The 22,098-nt window shown below is 44.3% G+C and overlaps 1 protein-coding gene across 1 annotated transcript in view; it reads right to left on the bottom strand.

Moving 5' to 3' along the window:
- cdh23 (cadherin-related 23) overlaps positions 1–22,098 on the bottom strand; it is a 182,808-nt gene that overhangs the window by 54,706 nt on the left and 106,004 nt on the right. The window contains exons 14-16 of the mRNA XM_085182044.1: positions 3,299–3,363; positions 2,288–2,525; positions 61–166 (exon numbers count right to left, since the gene is read on the bottom strand). Of these exons, the coding sequence (XP_085038170.1) occupies positions 61–166; positions 2,288–2,525; positions 3,299–3,363 (409 nt within the window). The remainder of the gene's footprint in view (positions 1–60; positions 167–2,287; positions 2,526–3,298; positions 3,364–22,098) is intronic.

Below are 22,098 nucleotides of genomic sequence, written 5' to 3' on the forward strand. Positions count from 1 at the left end.
GATATATAATCTGTTTTTAGCTGAACGCGCACACTCTTAAACTCAACCACATCTGCGTACCTGCGTAGCCTTCCACCATGATGATACGGAAGTAATCAGGGAAGGCCGACGCTGAAATGATGGTATATGTCAACACGTTGTTGGGAGGAGAATCTTCATCTGTAGCCTGTGATTGGGCACAAGGTGTGCGAGAGTAGACGATGTTAGTGACTTTAACATGTGGCTCAGTAGGCCTTTTTATACACCCAGTGTGTCTTAATGGTGGCAGACGTAATGCTGGGAGAGTGTGACAGCATGCTGGCTTAGCGGAATCAAAGGTGTGCTTTGTGCACAAAAGCTTCAGCTTTCTGGATCTGCTTTCTACACATGCATACAGTACATTACCACCTCTACTGCTGGTTTCAGGGCGGTATCTCAAAGCACTCTTATTTTGCCTTTTTACCTTTTATATAGAGCAGTGAGGTCTAATAATGGTGGGGTTTTCCCACCTTGAAAAGGGAGTGCAAAAGAAGCTATCGACAGGCAAAGTCTCGCAGAGTGCGATGGGACAGATGTTGCATTAGACAGTGATAATATTTGTGACTATATGTCTGCACAGCATGGGTGTTTTTGAGTCTGAGTGTATATGTGCAGCCAGGAAAGTGTCAGTCAGCGTCAATATGTTATTGGACAGATTAAAGCTGATTCTGGCTATTAGTGGCGCAGGCGTCAATACTGGATGAACACCAACCGAGCCAAGACAAGCCAAGCAGGCAGAGGACAGATGAAACCATACTTTGCAGGTCTAATCCACAACAACAACAACAACAATGATGACACCCCCTCATTATTCTCGAGCTGGCAGGAACTTAAACACGAGTCCTCCGGCTGTGAGGGGAGTCTACTGGGCCCTCACTGGCATCATTAGAGGCTGGACAGGCTGTCAAAAACACTCACTTGTTTCCCTCCATAACACAAATCTCTCCTCTTTGATTTAACGCCAGAGTGTTGAGTAAGCAATACCTTTCTTCCCCCACAACTTCCTAAGCTGTGGCTTTCTCTTCCAGACCGTCTTCCTCTATCAAATTCCGACAAATAGTTTTGCATTACCACTCAAAGGTAAGAGGAGTTGGGGGCAGCAAATCAAATAGATGAGCGGCTAAGGAAGCAAAGGAATAAGGAGTGTTGAGAAAATGAAAAAAGATTTAGCTAGAAAGCATAAGCGCAGTGGTAGGAGGCACAAATCTCCAAGGCAAAAAGCAAACAACACAAGAGCCTCTCTTTGCTTTGTCTCTCAAAACACCCTCTCCTTCTATTCCAGCGTTCTTTCGTTTCCTCCATCCCTCCCTGTTTTCCTGGAGTACTCTGTGTGTGAGTGCGCGCACATTTATTTGTGTGTGCACAAGAGGTTCCAAGGCATACTGCTGACACACACACAATTATGCGACCGGCTCCCCCCCTCCCCTTCCTCCTGAGGCGGCGCATTAATATCAGCAGCGTTTAAGGTTAGCTCAGACTAATCAAACACAGCGAGCCAAAGCACTGAGCCTGGCCATCAGCTCGGTTCCCACAATGCAAAAGGCAAACTGCCATAGTGTAACCGTAGCAGCGTAAAGCCACAAGGGATGTAATAGTCTTTCTCTTGTGGGTGCAATCAAAGCAAACGCTGACCCACTGGTTACCACTGTGCCTGCGCACCACTGCCTTATGTGTGGCAGTGACTGATGGCCAACACAGTAAGCTGACCTGTTCTTTTTGGATACAGTGCAGACAAACATATTACTGCGCGATTACAGTAACAGAGAAGGAACACGGAAGAAAGACGAGAAGGGCAGCAAAGCCAAAAGGTCTGGGAGTCAGATTTGTGGTGGGGTTTGAGCGAGATTCTGTATAGCAGGGTGTAGTTTTTATGTGAATGTACCAAATAAGTGCAAGAGAACACGGGGATATATTCTGTCTCAGTGCTCAGTGTGTGGAATAATTTCATTTCAAATCAATAATAAATAAACATTATTTTTTATCTTACAACGTAGTTTGTTTATTGCAACCAAACAAACTGTTGCTATGCGGCACTTCAATACCATTGTGGATGTTGATTTTAGTCTTGAGTGTTAATATTTAAAACCCGCGATGGTCACAGGTGTATGTTTATGGGGTATTTTACAGCAGCTATAAACGGGACACATTTACGACACTGTCTTGTAAAGAGCATGTAATTTTGCCTACAAATTGTACAGTAAGCATGCTTTAAAAACTCCGCCGCCTTTTGTGTGTGGGTGCTTCTTCGACCTTATGCGTTTATAATCACCCTGATTCGTGCCACTGACTGCACAGTCTGTTCGTTCTCTCGCAGAGAGCCCACATACGCCTCCTTTTGGAAGAGTGGCGCGTTGTCGTTGACGTCCAATACGTTGACTCGGACCCTCCCCGTGGTCTCCTCCCCACCGCCGTCCTTTGCCAGCACAGTCAGCGTGAAGCGGCGCATTAACTCATAGTCAAGGCTGGCCTGCAGAACGACCCAGCCTGTCTCTTCATCAATTGAAAACCTGCAAGAGAAAAGTGAGGTTAGAGGCCCATTTTTTTTCTTCCTGTGACTACAAGTGCACCGCACTAACTTTATTTCATAAGATTAATATGGCTAGCTCTGGCTGTAAGCACAGAAACCCCCAACACTGTCCCGCGGACCACTCTCTACCACAGGAAATTTACATCTTTGGACTACAGCTCCAAAGGGGCCAATTAATTCTGGCAAGCAGCCCCTATGAAACTAGAAATCCAGAGAGTAGTTAGAAAATGACACAGCTCTGGGTGAGAGCCCAGAAGTCCCATGCAACTGGCACCCAAATCTTTTGTTTGTGAAAGGGAGCCAATCAGGAGAAAGCTGGCTTAAGAGATGGAGAAGGTAGCTAAAGACAGATTTTAAACTGTCATGCAAAGCTGCTCAAATATATATATAATACAGAGTTGTGAGCAGGGAGGTCCCCGTATTGTGTTAAATAAATAATTAAATAATTTTGTTAAAGACAGAAAAATATACATATAGGAAGCCACAGTAATGGTGGTCTTTTAAAACACTGGAGATTATTAATGAGTGAATTATGTGAGTGTTTGTTTTTCTAGGTGTTTGTGGCCTGAAGAGAGCAGACATTGAGATAAGCGCCAGACATTGTTGTAGCTCAGCTGTCTCTGGTGCCAGAAACAGTGCGGTACAATTGTTAACAAGGGGCCAAATAAATGAAAAATTAATGTCCTTGTGTGTGTGTTTTTGTGTGTGTGGACTGATTGACTATGTGTAAGTGAGTGTGTAGCTGTGTCTTACTGGTCTGGCTCATCAGTGAAGTAGTACCGCACAATCCCAAAAGTGCCTGCATCTCCGTCTGTGGCCTAGACGGGCAAAAAAACCCAAAAAACAAAAAGAAGACACACATTTAAAATCATGTTTAATTTTGTTTATTTGCTTCCCAGTAAAGTTTTACAGTATGTTCAGTTCCTGTCGTTTGTCGATTTTAATTTTTTATCCCGACTTTTTTTTTTTTTTTGCTTTTCATCCACTTTAACTTTTGAGTCACTTTCAATTTCAAGCATCATTTGGCTAAACTATTTTCATGTGGAAAAAAAAGTTTTGTGCCATGTGTCTGTGTACCTTGATTTTCTGTGCTGTAGCCAATTAGGAAGGGAAGTTAATGTTGAACTTTTGCGACATGATAGCAAAGACACATTATAATCTTTTTTTTTCACAAACCAGCCATGAAATATTCATCCCATTCGAGACAATGTTTCTGTTATGCTATTCCTCTGCATACATTTGTGCCTGTCTGAGTTGAAGTGTGGGGCAGCATGAGCTCACTTGTCATGACTGCACTTTGCTCCTTTTCCTAAATTTCTCACTCTAACAGCTGTCTATGACTCTATGACTCTATGATAAAACATGAAAGCCATGCTTCACGCTCCAAAGGTGTTGATTGGATTAAGTCTGATGGGAGGAGTGATACATTTTCCTCACCCGCATGACCCGCAGTTGCCTTAAAAGCAACAAGAATTGCTGTCATAAGTTTTGCAGATAAAAGGGGTGTCAGAAGAAATACCATAGAAAGAGCAACACTTTTAGAAATCTTGTGCTTAAGGAAATGCCACATTAAAGCAATCTGTCTTTGCAAACACACACACAAACACACACGCCTGCTTGTGTACACGTGAACTGGCGTGTGTACACGGGGTGTTGTGTTGGCGCTGATGGATCGCGGCTGGAGAGGGTGTTGTAATAGAGTTTCACTTGAGTGCCTCTACAGTCAGTTGAAGGGCCAGACTCAAACGTGTCTGCAGCCTGCTCTGTCAACCACAGTGCTGGTCTCTGTGATTCAGTGATGCCCCGATACCGACCTTATTATGTGGACCTCTGCGTACACGTGTGTGTCCAGAGTGCGTGCTTTTTTTTTCTGGAACGCAGCTGTGACATGTCCTTGTGAGCGCGGATAGCTGCAGCTATCAATGTGTTTTCCACTTCCTTCTAAAAATTACCCTATGCAGTTTAGCTGAAGCTTGTAATTTCACAGAGCTTCGAGTACATTGTCCTGGATGGCAAATCGATGTTTCTTTTTAATGTCCGAACGGCCCCTTCTCAGTTGTCAAGTGTAATGGAGCACATCCTGCTGAACAAGTAGAGAGCGGGTTGCTAAATACAAACGGAGTGTTTGGAAATCCAGTCAGGTTCTAATGTTAACCTTTGAGTTTTCATCTATTGAGTCTGAATGACTTCATCATTTAATGCCGCTCAGCTGGCTGCACCCCCCCCCCCCCTCTCCGTCTTTGCATTCCAGCCCATCCCTTCTCCACTATCTTCCTCTTTTTCCTTCTGTCTTTTCCTCACTTTCCTCCCTGCATCCGAGCGCCTTTCCACGTTCTCCCCTCTCCTGCACGTATCTCCCTTAGCACACCCTTGGCCCTCGGTGCCTCCCTCCCTCCCTTTGCTCCCAGGTGAGTGACAGGCCCATAAGTGCTCCAATGATAGTGGCAGGGGTGTTAGCGTGACAGCTATCGAGGCAGTGACAGGAGCCCGAGCCCAGCCTGGGAGCTAATGTCGCTTCTGCTGCTACAGCCGAACTGCTCTCGCTACGACAGACAGACAGACGGGGCAGAGCGAGAGACAGGCAGGGAGAAAGAGAAATGAAGAGAGGTAGACGGCATCCACTCCCCTCCAGTCATTCACCAGCCAAACAATCGCCATGGCCCAGTCACTTTGCCAACTGTATGTCAAAGACTTTCAACTTTAGCCACAGAAGGCCCTCAGCAGATGGACGGCAGAGACTGGTTGGCAGAGGGATTTTGCAGCCACTTAACATCTTGGGAATCGGAATCATTGACACCAGTGTATTATGCACTTGCCCCTCGTTGCCATGGCAGCTTAAACTTCTTTCTTAGTCAGTGAGTTGGAGGTGATAGAAAAGTTGAGGTGGGGTGCACAGGGAGAGAGTGAGCGTAGGACTTAATGAGGAAAGAAATGACATGGAAATAAAGCTGGGCAATGTGCCTTACTAATGTGACTAAAATCCTAGCAGACAATTACAACCACCATTTAAAGTGCAGTGATGGTTCACGCGGATAAATAGTTTTCATGCTAATGGATTCATGAAACACGACTTTTTAGGGAGCCACTGAAATAAGTGAAAAGAAAAAAAAAGAAAGAAAAAAAAAAAAACTGTAAAGGAGGCTTTCTGGTGAGTGAATGCTGTATACCAGGATAGCACAAAACACTTTAGGTATATCACTACTGTGTTCTACTACTGTGTACAGACTATGGTGCAGATGTACTGATAAATACCGGGCCTAGACTGTAACAGCGCTGAGGAGGAGGGCACTGAGGTATCAGAGTCAGCGTCCTGATCAGAGTCCAAACTAAATTGTTAAGAAGTTCCTGCACAAAGAGTCACAGTGCTGCTGATTGCCACTATAAACTCTGCAAACCCTAGGGTCCTCAGGCAGTAACTACAAAGAAGAAATTAGTTCTCAGTTGACCAGTTTGGTTAAATGATGTGTTTCTTCACATCACAGCGGCAGAGCCAGTAGGCAAACACAGTTCTGTGTGTGTGTGAGTACCTGTGTATTTACCTTTTGTATTTTGTATTGGATGGTGTGTGTATGTGTGCGCATATGTTTGTGAACATGTGAGAAGGATACACATGGACAGAGATTCATAGGTTCATTCAGTTTTGAGGTAAAAATGCACCCAAACCATTTACAGTATAAACAGCTATTATTACACTCAATTGCTTTCAAGAGAAAACGGAAATGAGAGCTTCCCCTCAAGGATGGCAGAGAGACAAGGCTAGTCTGTGTGCGTATGTGTGTAAGTTAGGGCTGGGATTGAGGAGTGGGGGTTTGCAGGACCGTTTTCCTTAGCGAGGAGGTTAAAGCTGCACGGGCTTCTCTATCTTGAGTGAGCTAAAATTTGAATTGATTGGCTACCAAAATTGCTTTTTCTGCAGGAGCTTTGGAGGCATGGAAAAGGAAACCAATTACTGCCTGTCAAAGCATGCTGTCAAAATAGAGATGACCCCCAGTCCCAACACAGACAACCTCCTCTGTCTCAGTGTTGCACACCTAAACACAATCACAAAGAAGGGATAGCAAATGCGGACCCACATGTGCACATAAACAGTAAAAGTAAAGCTGTCCGGTCTGTGAGAGTGACTGTGGAGGAGGCGGTCCACAAGGTTATCGTCCTGAACCTGGGTTCCTCTGCTCTGGTTAGGTTTCCACACTACTGATTGTGGCAAAATCATAGATTAACATTCATAAATGCTACGTAAGAATTAAGGCCCCGAGAACAATCATTTAATCAAACACCCTTACATCATTGTGAATACTTAAATCAGTACACGTACATTACGTTACATGTACAATGTTCTTTGTGAATAGATATTGCTAAACAATTTTTAGAGTAAATTTGTGCCTTTTTCAAAATAAAATGCCGATGGTGAACCGTACTTCACTAACTCTCAAAATATACTTCATTAAAAGAATTCTGTCACAACAGCTCTGCTTGTTAATCATCAGCAACAAACTTACAAACCAGCAGACAGAAGTGTTGGTGATTAAATTGCTTTGAAATACTCTATACACATGTCACATGGTAATATCTTTTGATATGGCCATGTGGTCCACATAATAAGTGAAGATGCCCTTGCTAAAGTTTAGGAACTCCACAATCAACATTACGCAACTTCTTTAATGAACAGATTAATGCAGGCTGTAGTGGTCTGAATTAATCAGATCAAATTGACATTAAAATCTTAATTAAAGCCAGCGTTTCCTGTGTTGTGCATTGGTGGAGTAGTGTACGTGAACTTACACTACAAAGTTTGGGGAACACCAAATTGCTTTGTTCAACTTGAATGCTGCTTTCTGGAACTTGAAATTGTATAAGCAGAAGTAAATGGTTGGATGGATGGATGCAATGCTACTGTAGACAGGAGAAACAAAATCAAACTAAAGCTGTTTCATCATACATATAGGTGCATTATTATCACTATTTAATTTAAGTTGTTTTAAGTTACAGAACAGTGTAATTCCATCCTTTAACAATCCTCTAAAGAACATGGATTTAAAAAAAATTGGCGATCTGAGTTAATTATTCTGTAAATTAACATCAACATAACTGACAGGGGACATGTCAACAAGTCACATTCCAACCGAAGACGTGTGAAAAAGTGAATTAAATCATTTTAATGTAATTTAAATAATTTAATTAAATAAACAGGTGTTGGCTTTCACTCAGATCTCTGTTTCTATGCCCACAAACTAACATGGGACCGTAGAGAGCCTGTCTGTGTCTCTGATCAATTCTACAGAGCAAGACTCAGCAGAGCAGCAGCCTGGAAAAAGCACAGAAACTCAGATACCACGTTGGGGCTATTCAGACATGTGTCCAATTAATGATCACATATCCTGAACATCTACTGACTCAACACTCCTGTGACTGAGCTAATGAGTGAATTTTATACATTCTGCTTCACTTTCATATCGGACACACGAAGCTGTGCGATAAGACACAAAACTCAAACCCCAACAGCAAAACTGAAATGAAATACACCTCCCCTCCTCGGATCGCACTAGGACTGACCGCTCCTCTCTCCAGCTGTGACCTAGAGCACCTGCTTGGGGTTGATGGGAGCTGTGTGTGTCTGTGTGTGTGTGTGTGTGTTTTTCATGGCAGACACTTTAGCGCAATGAAGATGGCGAGTGTACATTTACGACTGCTTTATTTCTTCAAACCATTAACAAGCAGGTGGGGGTGCTCAAAGCAACCGCCGCCTGCCGACAGGATTGAACTGCCTGTTTCTATTATCTCCTGACCACCCAGATAACAGCAAGACAACGGGAACGAGAAAGAGATAAAAGTTTAACGCTTTTCTAACAATGTCTCCAACAAAGAGGAGGAGATGTTTTCACGGCACACTGTGGCAGCTTGCAAGATAAATTCTGTCTTTGCATGAATACGTAGCCACTTTATCATTTTCCACATGTAGACCTCTGGAAAAGAAGTCTGTGAAAGTGAGAAGAGAAGCGAGGAGTAAGACAGAGAAAGAGAGATGACTCTAGTGTGGGCATAAGCTATAGTTCTCAGCGTCTGGCAGCTTTACTTTACCAGCAGGTCTTGATTTTCCCTTCTCTGTCTCCCTGTGTTCCTCTGGCCTCAGTGATGAAGGAATGAGATTAACACAAGAACAGGGAGGATGTAGAGACACAATAAAGAGTAAAGAAAACTCTACAAAGGTGATGTATGCAAAGGGAAGGACAAAAATGTGTCTATAAATAAAAGTAGTAGAACTGAGGTCAACAAATTACACAATGACAATGGCAACAGCAGAAAAATGCGAACAAACAAACAAACCAAAAGTACTTTTAGATGTTCAGTAGTGATTTATATAAATGTAAAGTGAGCATCATAGAATTTAAGCTAAAACTATGTTAATTTGAAACCTTCTTCTTGAGTCTTGTATTAAAGATACATTATTTTCACATTGTATAGACCAGCTAATGCTCCGACTAAACATCACTTGTAATTTTAACACCTCCTGTGACCAAAAGCTTCCAGTTCTTAACTAAGATTTCAATATTGTCCAGATAAAAATGAGCCAACAAAGAAATCAAACTGGAACGGGAGCTTATAGTGTACCAACTCTTGGAAAGCACTCGCTTTTCATAACTCTCAGCTTCTGTCGATTCACCCTCTGCGCCGGACTCCCATTCACAGCCCATATCACAATGTCAGGACACCCATGATGAGGGCCCCATTATTAACAGAAACTCTGTATGAGCATTCAGTAGCAGGAGAGAGCTGGTTTTCACCCCTTTTATTACAATAATGAATTATAATTGCTGTTGTGACTATTACCCTAAAAAACGCCTGTCTAAACAGTAGCAGTGGGTTCATCTGCAACTCTGTAATTTATAACCACCCACTTGAGGCATTTATCACTGTGCCTTAGCCTTAAAACGCAGAGCATCTGCACAGAACCTGTAAAACACACATCACGGGAAGGTTACAAGACAGAAGGAGAAAGCTGCTAATACCAACTATAGGAGGAGAGAAGGGGGAAGGCAAACTCCAGTATGCATAATGTGCATATTTTCAGTGCTCGGTGGATAGAAAGCACGAGCACTAGAGAATGTCATCCAAGCAGAAATGGGCAAAAAATCACAGAGCGAATCAGAGCAACACCTGAAAACCATTAGCAATCTAATGGTAAAACAGAAAAAGAGGAAAAAACAACAAGAACTGAGGGCATACGATAAATAAGAAATGAAAAAGGCAGATCTTCTGAAACCCAAGGAGAGGAAAAAAAAATCACAGTGATTCACTGATACGAGCAGCTGCTTGGTTTCCCCAGGGTAAGGAATAGACAGAAGAACAGAGCGAGAGAGGGAGAGAGAGAAAAAGACCCAGACAAAAGAGTAAATCACAATAAATATTTATAATGATAAGTAATGCTGCAGACCATAAATATTAAAGAGCCGCTGCTTTTGCGCATGTGTGTGTGTTTGTGTCTGTGTATCAGTGCGCGCTGGTATGTTAAGCATAAGTGTCCACGGGGATGCAGGAGCGGACACTGAGTAATGCATTTACTAACATTGTGCATAAGCTCTGATCAGATGAGCTATGAATATTAACCCAAAAAAAGCATTTCAGATTGGCTGTTTGGCACTTCTTTTCTTTTTTTAAACAACTAGGAACCAACATGCATAAATTCAATTAGCATAGGTATAAAGAATTACCCGCCCTCTTTACATACAAGCCACTTTCAGCACAGTATTAATATGCTACACAGATACAAAAACATTTTCATTCTTAAGAAGCACAACAACACAATAAGCAAGAGAGAAACTACTATCAGTCTCTATGTAGTAAAAAAGTAGGGGATAAATCTTAACTGGACGATCCTCCCTGTTATTGTTGTTCCTACATGGCAGATACAGACTGTCCTACAGCATTACAGAGGGTAATTTCTCACTTTATTGCAATAGCAAAAATGTTTTCAAATTGAATGTGCCTTTTTTTGACCAATAAAAGAGCAGATTCAACTCCAATACTAATCCAGGCATCATGATTGTCTAAACAAAAAGCTTTTCTTCTTTTCAGTATAATGATATTACCTCATTGTTGTCATCGGTAATGACAAGAGGTTTCTAAAAAGCTTAAATGATGCTTAAAGCCAGGTTAACATTATTATTGTTGAGTCGCTAGGCGGGCACATATTCAGGTAGATACAAATACAAAGACTGTATGGATCAGTGAATTTTTCGGACATTTATGATGTTCCTTAAAATTATGTAAATTAGCTGGCTGATACACCAATAAGGTATCACACTATGGCCACTGAGAGGTGAAGTGAATAACACTGATTATCTCTTCATCATGGCCCCTATTAGTGGGTGGGATATATTAGTGAGCTAATGAACATTTTGTCCTCAAAGTTGATCCTTTAAAAGCAGGAAAACAAAAGCACAAGTAGTAAGTCAAATAGTAATGGCTGCACAACTTGGTCAGAGCATCTCCAAAACTGCAGCTCTTGTGGGATGTTCCCAGTCTGCTGTGGTCAGTATCTATCTAAAGTAGTCCAATGACAGAACACTGATGGATGAGCCATCAGTTCATGAGCGGCCAAGGCTCATTTGTGTACATGGGGAGGGAAGGGTGAACCAGGGGGTTCAATCCAGCAGACAAGCTACTGTAGCTCAGATTGCTAAAACTATACTGTGTCCATTCTGACAGTACACAACAAACAGTGTACCATAGTTTGTTGTTTATGGGGCAGCCATGCCACAGACCAGTCGGGGTTCCCATGTTGAAAGCATCAAGAGTGAGCACATGAGCATCTGAACTGGACAACAGAGCAATGGAAGAAGGTGGCCTCGCCTGAGTCATGTTTTTGTTTTTACATCTAGGGAATGGCTGGGTGCGTGTGTGTTACTAGGGAACACCTGGCACCAGGATGCACTATGGGAAGAAGGCAAGCCATTCAGGTAGCGTGAACTGGACCATTGAGCAATGGTCTGCTGGGAAACCTTGGGCCCTGACATCCATTTAAATATTACCTTGAGACTTTTTGACATTACCACCTACGTAAGCATTAGTGCTCCTTTTTATGGAAACAGAATAGCTGGGTATCTTTCAGTAGGATAATGCAGCCTGCCACAAAGCAAAAACGGTTAAGGGTGGTTTGAGGAGCGCAGCAACAAGTTTGAGGGGTATGCTCGGCCTCTGAATTTCCCCAGATCTCAATGCAATAGAATATCTGTGGGATGGGCTGGACGAACATGTCCGATCCATTTGGACTTACAGGATCTGTTGCTAACATCTTGGTGCCAGACAGCACAACACAACTTCAGGGGTCTCGTGGAGTCTGTGCCTTGATGAGTCAGAGTAGGTTTAGCAGCAAAATGGGGACCAGCGCTACATTAGGCAGGTGTGCATAATGTTGGTGTATCACTTAACATGATTATTTTAAGGTATATCTATGATATACATGATAACAAAACTGCACTACACTGCAGGTACCCAACAGTCTCCTAGTAGACACACCTATGGTATCAATTTCAAAATCCTATGTCGCCTGGTTCTCGAGTTATAGCATTCAAAACTTTGCGTGTCCACGCCGCCTGCCTGACCAACGAGGCCTAGCCAATGAGATGATGACCTCTGTATACCACAGTACCCTAGTATCAAATCTGAGGCCATCTGTCCGACAGTTAAAGCTTGGATGAAATGACTTCACGCAACATGTCAATGATCCCAAGTTTAGCAGCAACTAAACAACAGACTCTACAACAGAGCCACTGGGTGGAAAAGAAGAAAGAAAAAAAAAAGAATCAAGGTGCTGCAATGGCCCAGTCAAAGTCCAGACCTCTGTGCATAAACGAATGCCCACAAAACTTAATAAACCGAAACAACGTGGCAAAGAAGAGTGAGAAAGAATTCCTCCACAACAATGTGAGCCTAATAAAGTATTAAAAGAAAGTGATTACTCCAAGTTATTGCTGCTACAAGGGTGTAATTAGTTTTTCACACACTGCTTCTGCATTTTGGCTTAGTTTTTGTTAAATAAATAATGACATTGTAACATGTCATGTTGTTCATCTACGGCTCTATTTAAGTAATTTTTGAACGTGGTAAGAACCAAACAATTTTTTTAATCATGTGCTGATATACAAAACATAAAGGTATCATATTATTTATTTTTTCACATATGTACTAATTTTCACATATTCTAATATGTGATTACCTCATTTTATCTTAAAGTTTGGAAATAGGGAGAAAACACTTACTTGGTTCTGACCAAGAGGGGAATAATGCAAACCAACAATGCAGTAAATAATCTTGTCAAACACGTATTTACCTATATGTGTACTGTATTTCAGTAGTAGCACAGTGTGAAAGTATGTGTGCCTGTGTGTTTGCGGCTGCATTTTGAAGACGGCCCACCAGGGTACACTGATTAAGAATGAAGGAGTTATCCTTCTGTTTGGTACAAAAACATAATTTGACCACCATCTGTTGCATTTTACAGCCACCTGACAGAGAGCACCGTGAGTTCAGTCTAGTCTGGTTATACTGTGATACCAGGGGAACAACTCCAGCAACTGCTGGTAAAGACTGAGACAGGTATGCAGAGTATCAGAAAAATGACAATGCAACTGCTGTATAAACAAGTCACTAGCACTGAAACACTAGCAAAGGTCTTTATGAATTCATTTATTCACAACTAATGTTCCATCTCAGTATGATTTTCTGTGCTTGGGGATCAGGATAATTTGACCTTAACAGTCAGGTGATAGACAAGGTAGGTTATTATTTTACCTGGTACAGACCGACTTGAGTGGAATTTGAAGTGTTCTAGCATAAGATGAATATAACCTAGGCCACTTTTGAATTCCTGCACTTTAAAATTTATGGCCAGAACAGAATATTCATTTAAAGACATATGATTCATTACATTTTACAAAAGGATCATGAGCTCATTTATCCTTTCTCCCCTTTATTTTCTCTTTGAACATTACAAACCAGAAACAACAGCTTGATGGATTTAACATCTCCTTGTGCCTCACTTTGGACACTATCGCTTATTTTATAAATACATGCACTGCCAGAGCCAAAATAAATATGTCATCATTCACACAAACACACGCGAGGCAGACGAAGCTTGTTTGCTCCGACTGCAGCATGAAAATAAACACTATCAGTGTTTTTCACTGGATCACAACCACTCTAACTTACTGTCTAAATTACTAATTAACTACATTATGACAAACCCACATAGGTAAACAAATCTATACAAACAGATTATTAATATGAGTCTTACAGAAGAGAAAATAGAGAAGAGCCAAAAATAAATAATGACTTTGGTTTTAGGCATCTTGTGTTGACCTTGAGGGTGTTCAGGGAGATTGATGTGTGTATATTCCATGCATATAAACATTGACCAGCCATACAATCACAGGGGAAAAACAGTAACAGGTGAGGGGACTAATTCCTGATCATTCTGCTACAATCCAATGGTCTGCTGGGAAACCTTAGTGCAAGAGATTCATTTTACTTATGCTCACTCCACCTAACACAGTGTTTGAATCCCTAGCCTCCCTAATGCTGGACAAGGCACTCTAGAACTGCCTAGGAAAGTGTTGCAGAACACAAAAGCATCCAAACCAATGACCCGAGTAACCTTAGCTGTCTCAGATCCCAAGAGGATGCACAGCAAACACACCTGTTCAATGGAACAACCACCAAAAAACCTACAGGCTCCAAAGGGTCAAGCTCTGACCCTTCAGTACATGGAACCAGGGTCTCTGCATTTGATGTCATAGCATGTCTAGCAGAAAGAATTTTTAGGTTCTGTGGATTGCTATATTTTTCCAAACATAGTCTGTTATGACAGTATCTTAGATTTTGCAGTATTTCCAGTTAGTTGTGAAAGGCAATCTGCTGTACCACTCCCAGCAAGTACATTTTCCCTTTCAGTGTAAACAGATCTGCCTCCAGGTCTTGGCAGGGTCTCTCCGGGTGATCTGCTGGGAGCAGTGGGTCTCTGTGGTTAGCATGCTCCTCAGTGCAAATTTTATTTTCAAAATTAGTTCATTCAGTTGCTGACTCAAGCTAGACTGTCATATACTCCACTGCACGTGCCCTGAATTTGGCTACTCATAGATGTCCCTTATGTAGACCACTGAGGACTGTGTTTCTTAAACTTACAGCAATGACCAGATATGCCCTCTTCATGCCTGTGCCAATATATTATACAAGAATCTTCCCGTGGACACTCTAAAATAACAACATCATTTATGTGACACATTAATCCATCCAGACCTACAACAACCTCTGCCATCATGCTTTTTTAGAACTGCTCAGGTGCAGAAGTTACCCTGAAGAGCAACCGATTAAATTATAGGGGCCAAGTGATGTCATAAAGGTTGTTGGTTTAGCAAACTCTTTAGCTAGAGGGATTTACAAAAGAGCCATGTTACAGTCAAGACTCAGTGAGCTTAGTGAAGTCAACACGTATGTAAGGATCACTTGTCTTTTTAGACACCACCATCATACTGCTATCCAGTGGTTCATCAACTCTCCTTACTCCAGTCTTCTCCATTCACTCTAGGTCTTTCTTGACTTTCAGAGTTAGTGATAAGGGAATCCATTGTGGGGTCTTTAAAGAGAACAGCATAGCACTGGGTTTCAGTTTGACGGTAAATAGGTGCTACCTCAGACCAAGACCATTGCACACCTTCAAATATTTGTTGTTCATCATCTCTAGGCTGACACTAACTACTCGAGCTACAAGGCCTAGCACCTCAACAGCAGGTATGCTGAGCAGAGAAGAGTGCAGATGCCAAGGAATATGTTGTCTTCTTCCTGAACCTTATACACTGCTCTTGATGAGGCACACACTCTTTTATAATGGCAGATGGAACAGTTTGCTGGACACTCCACTTTTGGGGTCTGAGGGACTTTTCCACATTTCTAGCATTTAGACAGTCTACTTGTCTATACATGTTACTGACTGGGCTTTTTCCCCCTCTTATTGAGTTTCTTCTTCTCGTGAAGATGTTTGTCTCTGCTCATAACTCTATCTAACAAGCATGTCTCTCTTTTTCCCACAGTATCCCACCCACGTGTATATCTGTATATCCTAGAACCAGCCTGTCTTTGATCAGCTCATCATGAAACATGCAACATAATTGCAGCGTTCTGCCAAAGAATATAAATCAGTAACAGATGAGTCCACAGTTTCATTTTCTCCTTGTTTTATCAAGTTAAAGGATCATATTTCATTTACCACATTTGTTTTGCCAATAAAAAAGCTGTGGAGTCCATCTCTCACCGTAGCATACTGACAGACAAGTTCAGCCCCTCCTCTTGGCGTCCGCTTCATCACCCATGCAGTACATGAGTGAATGTTTACCTGGTTGTCTTCTGATGTTGTGTGGAGATTACTAGCTTGCTGATAGCACTCAAACTATCTAATCCATTTCACCCATTTCTAATGTTTGCTGAAGTCAAAAGGCTCTGGTGGCCCTGCAGCTGCTCTAACTCCATTGTCTGCGATCTCACCCAGGCTTTTCCAAACGCCAGTATATACTATCCCACTTGTCATACCATGTTTCCTTACCATTTAAACTCATGGGAAATCATAGAGATCCAGTATGCTGGCACAAGCATCCATCTTTGTGCACGACTTTAGTCCCTAGTACAACAAAAATAACATTACCCAGAACCGTCTGGGCCTCCTTATATTTCCGACATAACTATCGCACCACAGAGGACTGCTTGCTGGCTGTGGCTTAGCTGTTTGATATGGGAACTGGAAAGAATTGAGCTTTGGGAACGGCCAGTTGGTCTAAAGTCTTGGACACAGTAATAAAGACTGGATTGTGTAGTAACATCTTGCTCCTTAGACTGGCATAGTTTAATTTCATTTCATTGTATTAATATAAAAATGTATCTTTTAAAAAAAAAATGTTGCTTCCCTTTGGACATTAAATACATTCTTTATACAGATCGTTGTTTGTGTATTATTGTGGGGGAAAATAAAATAAATTCTTTAGTTAATATTGGTGCTCCCATCTCTGTCCTTGGGCTAGGTTGCGCTGCTCTCCCCTGTGGACCCAAAACTAATAAACTAATAACTAATAAATAAAATTAAAATCATATATATATATATATATATATATATATATATATATATATATATATATATATATATATATATACAGAGAGAGAGAGAGAGAGAGAGATAGAGATGGCAAAAGCTGCTGCCCACAATAAACAGTTTAATGACTGTAACGCACAGGTCTTTTCTTTGACATCTCAAAGAGTGTAGCTGATGAACAGAAATAGAAATTCTATGTTGTCCCAGTGGCTGAGCCTTAACAGCAGATGTCTGAGGCAGGCAAAAACGCTCTTGAAAACGAATACATTTGAAGACGGTGCTTTCACGTCGCAGTGTGGGCAGCGAAAACGGAGACTTTTGAAAACGATGACGCATTTTAGTCATGTGATGCAGTCATGTGACCAATTAAACAAAGATAGCAGTGGGCATTATACAGCAGTTTTGTTTGCTCTCAATTTTGACAGCCCTACTAAAGATTAATATCAGTTTGTACAAGCTTCAGATAGCTTTTCTTCAAATTCCTTAATTCTCACTCACTTTTGCAACTTTGTACTTTTGTGTTACTCGCAGCAACAATTCCACCTCATTGTTAGTCCATCTACAAAAACTCGGTGCTTTTCCTCAACATTTTGCAGTGACATTTCAATGAGCCGGAAAGTAAATAAACGAAAGTGGTGTGCGGATCGATACTGAAATATCGATTCTTCCGATACCAGTAATTTATGTTCTAGAATTGATTCTCATATTAAAATATCGATATTTTAGTACTTTGGGGTAAATTTGTAGTTTATCATTAACAGGAACACAGTGGAAAGAAACTATATCATTCGGATCTTCTAAATTTGAAGGAACTACTTCCTCTTACGCCTTTCATAGTCATATGCAAAATACGGCTGTATAAATGTGTCGCAGCCCCTGGCATGTGCACTCAGAACAATGGCTGAACGTAAACGGAGTATTTTACCTCCACAAACAGCCAAGACGCGGTTTCCGATACAAATCGGCAAGACAGTGAGGTGTTGTGGCAACGCCACTAACCTCGTCAAACACCTAAGAGAAAATCATATCACAGAATATGATGAGCTTATGTTGAGGCGAAGTGAAGAGGAGGAGGACAGGTGCTGCTAGGGTGAGACAGGCGTCTCTCGCGGAGTCCTTTAATGCTGCAAGCAGGCAACGTGTTCAAACAGCGCACAACTTCAAGTTTTTTTTTTTATTTCTATATGATTATTCCGTACAGTAGTCTGATGTCCTGTAATCATTATGAAGCTATATCCTTACATTATTACTACAATTACATAATACAATTATATATTGTGGGGTGTTGGGGGAGCAGCTAGTTCTCTCCCATCATGCCTTGGGACATGTGCTGCTGTTTAGATGTTCTTGTTTTATTGTTTATGGTTACGTTACTTTTAACTGTTATCTTGATTGTTGTGTTTACGCTGTGGTGCAGAGTCACTGACAGTTGTTGTTTTGTAGAGAGAGTGCTGTACCCTGAGTGAGTTCTGTTGTGCTGTTGTTGAGGCCTGAGGCACATTGTAGCAGTGGCAAGTGTTTTAATAAAGAGCTCCCCCTACCAGTTTAGGGTTGAACAGCAAGTTCAATCTCTCTGTGAGCTTCTTTGTTAAGGTTCCTCTGCATGCCACATAGGTGTCAAAAGAGGGATTCCAAGAGCATGGCCACTATTCTGAAAGAGGAAGAGGAGCTGAGGAAGATTGAGGAGCTTATCACCTGCCTGGAAGCGGCGAATGGAGCACAACCAAAGAAGTGGGGAGAGCCCTCCAGAGACCTACCTTATCCAGGTACAGCTGGCTGCTCAGCTAAATGGATGGTCAACAGAGGAGACAGCTATCCAGGTTGCCCTCACCTTGGAAGGCAGGGCCCTGCAGATCTGCACAGATCTTCAGCCAGAAGAGCGTTTAAGTTGGCCTGCTGTTGCCAGAGCAATGCGGAGCAGGCTTGGCCTCCGTACACATGCAGATGATGCCCGAGATAAACTTGCCAGCTGCCCACGGAGACAAGAGGAGAGTCTGGGTGCCTATGCTGCGGACCTTTGTCTTTACGCATGAAGACGGTACCCTGCTTTTGATGCTGCAGCACAAGAAGAGCTTGCTCTCCAGGCTTTTGTTCGGGGTCTCCAGCCAAAACGACTACAAGAGCACATCCGTCTGCATGCACCGGAAACCCTGGCAGCAGCTCTAACTGAGGCAGAAAGAGTGGAGCATGTGCTCAGCTCAGGTGCACGCAGCCCTGGCACAAGTCACCGAGTGTGTCAAACGGAGTACAAAAGGAGCAACTAGGAGGAGACCACCAAACCACCATCACACCACCCTGGTGATTTCGGCGAGGGAATAGGCCATCGGTGTGGAGAACCAGGCCACATTGCACGCTACTGTCCAGCACCGGATCCATGAAGCCTGGCACCCCAGCTGCCGTTAAACTAAGGTGGGGTGGCACAATGGAGGAACTGCCCCCCACCACCAATCTGTCCTCCCAGTCACACTTGCGGGTTGGCCGGCTGGCCAGACACGGGGACTGTATCTGGACTGTCACCTTGCTGGCACCACCTGTAGAGCCCTGATAGAAACTGGATCTACGCTTTCCTTGGTACAGGCTGGAGTCCTCCCTGGTACTGACAGCCCAAGACTGCAGGGTTGGCAGCCTACTCAGCTCCACATCACCACAGTCACAGGGGAGCGTGCCAAAGTTAAGGGGGAAAGATCCCTCCTGGTGACTGTTGCTAACTGCACTGTGGACCACCAGTTCTGGCTAGCCGGCATCCAGGACCAATGCATCATTGGTCTGGACCTGCTGGCCAAATGGGAGGCCACAGGGTACATGTCCAGAGGAATCCTTTACCTGGGCACGGAGGCTGTGAAGCACCACACCACCAAGGAAGTCCCACTGCCTGCCTCCACTTTTTCAGCCAGCGTTAGGAAGCCTGAGGACCTGTCGCCAGCGGCGACCAGCAGTACAACAACTGTCCACAGAGACCAAGCAAGCTGTCAAGGACTTATACCAGAGGAGCTGCGAGGGTCTCCAGGCTGATCAGCAATGGCAGCTGTGGGAGGTACTCGACTTGTTTGTCAACATCTTTGCAGCCAAAGATGAGGACTGCATGCAAATCAGGCTGGTACAACATGACATTGACACTGGGGATGCACGGCCCATCTGCCTCTGCCCTCGTCGCCTTCCCCTTGCCAAGCGTGCCGCAGCAGAGCAGAAGATCAGGGAAATGGCAGAGGTGGGCATCATCGAACCCTCAGACAGCCCCTGGGGAGCCCCGGCCGTACTGGTTCGGAAAAAGGATGGTACCTGGCGGTTTTGTGTCGACTATCGTCTACTCAACAGCATCACATGCAAGGACTCCTACCCATTGCCCTGGATTGACGATGCCCTTGACGACATTGCTGGGTCCTGCTGGTTCAATTCCCTCAATTTGCGCAGTGGCTACTGGCAAGTGGAGCTGACGCCAGAGGCCTGCCCAAAGACTGCTTTCTCCATTGGCCAGGGACTATGGCAGTTTAAGGTGATGCCCTTCGGCCTCTGCAATGCCCCAGCCACATTCGAGCGCCTAATGGAGAGGGTTCTACATTCCCATGACCGCTGTGTGGTCTACCTGGATGACCTCCTTGTCCAAGCAACAGACTTCGAGAAAGCTTTGGCTAACCTGACTGCTGTTTTCCATGCTATCTGCCAGGCTGGCCTTCGTCTCCACCCCAAAAAGTGCCACCTCTTCCGAAAGGAGACGACTTTTTTGGGTCACGTTGTCAGCGGAGCAGGGGTTTCCACTGATCCTGCGAAGGTGGCTGCTGTGAAGGACTGGCCCATTCCGGCCAACACTGCTGAGTTGCGGAGCTTCCTTGGCCTGGCATCATACTACCGGCGTTTTGTCAAGGACTTTGCTACCATTGCAAGCCCCCTGCACTGGCTCACACAGGAGGGCCGGGAGTTCCACTGGAGTGAGGACTGCGCTGTGGCGTTTGATTGGCTCCGATCTGCACTGGTTGAGGCACCGGTGCTAGCCTACCCAGACCTGCAGCTTCCTTTTGTCGTGGACACCGATGCCAGCAACACGGGTGTGGGGGCTGTACTGTCGCTTGGAAGGCCCTGAGGGAGAGCGGGTCATCTCCTACTACAGCCGTTCCCTCAGCAGACCAGAGAGGAACTATTGTGTCACCCGTCGAGAGCTGCTGACCATCATCCTGGGCCTCTGCCATTTCAGACCCTACCTCTACGGGAAGAAGTTCCTCCTGTGCATAGACCATGCGTCCCTCACTTGGCTGCTCAGCTTTAAAGAACCGGAGGGACAGCTAGCCCGGTGGTTGGAGACATTGCAAGATTACCACTTTGAGGTTTGTTACTGGGCGAGACGTCTCCACACCAATGCAGATGCCTTCTCGCGACGCCCTTGTGAGGAAGAACAGTGCAGGTACTGCCAACGCCTGGAGGACCAGGAGGGCATGACTTTAGTGATAGCGTCACCACAGGGTGGCCATGAGAATGACTCTGTTCCAGGTGGGCACTGTAGCAGTCTTCAGGTCCAGTCCGCCGCAGGGCACACTGAGGGTCTGGAGGCCATGGATCCCCAACAGCTGCAACATGACCAGAACCAAGACCCTGCCCTTTCACAGGTTCAGCGTTGGATTGGGGCCGGTCAGAGACCATCATGGCCAGAAGTATCTGCACTGGACCTCAAGACCAAGGCTTTCTACTCCCAATGGGCTAACCTCACAAGCCGGAACGGCCTCCTCTATCGCCGCTGGCAGGCTCCAGGGGGTCACCGTGAGGTCTTCCAGCTCTTGGTACCTCAACAGTTGCGGTCCAGGGTCCTCCAGCTGGTCCATGGTGTGGCGGGGGCAGGACACTTTGGAGTTACCAAGACTCTACGGCGACTTCGGTCTCGGTTCTACTGGCCCAGGTGCCGCTAGGATGTAGAGCTCCATGTCCATCTGTGATGCCGGCACGTCTCAGAAAGGGCCTTCCCAACGCTCTCATGCCCACTTGCAGCAGTATCAGGTGGGGGCTCCCATGGAGCGGGTTGGAGTGGACATCCTGGGACCCTTCCCCACCACTGACCAGGGGAAGCGCTACATCCTGGTTGCCATGGACTACTTCACTAAGTGGCCTGAGGCCTATTATGCAGTCCCTGACCAGAGTGCTATTACCACCGCTGAGTGTCTAGTCAACGAGATGTTCTGCCGGTTCAGGGTACCAGAGGAACTGCACAGCGACCAGGGCTGGTATTTTGAGGCTGCGGTGTTCAAGGAGGTCTGTCAGCAGCTGGGTATCAGGAAGACCCATATGATGCCACTGCACCCCCAAAACAATGGGTTGGTGGAACGCTTCAACCACACCCTGGCCACCCAGCTTGCTATCCTGACCTCCCGCCAGCAGCGTGACTGGGATCAACACCTTCCCCTGGTCCTAATGGCCTACCGTTCTGCAGTCCAGG

This window comes from Neolamprologus multifasciatus, chromosome 13, assembly GCF_963576455.1.
Source record: "Neolamprologus multifasciatus chromosome 13, fNeoMul1.2, whole genome shotgun sequence".
In the NCBI taxonomy this organism is placed as follows: Eukaryota; Metazoa; Chordata; class Actinopteri; order Cichliformes; family Cichlidae; genus Neolamprologus; species Neolamprologus multifasciatus.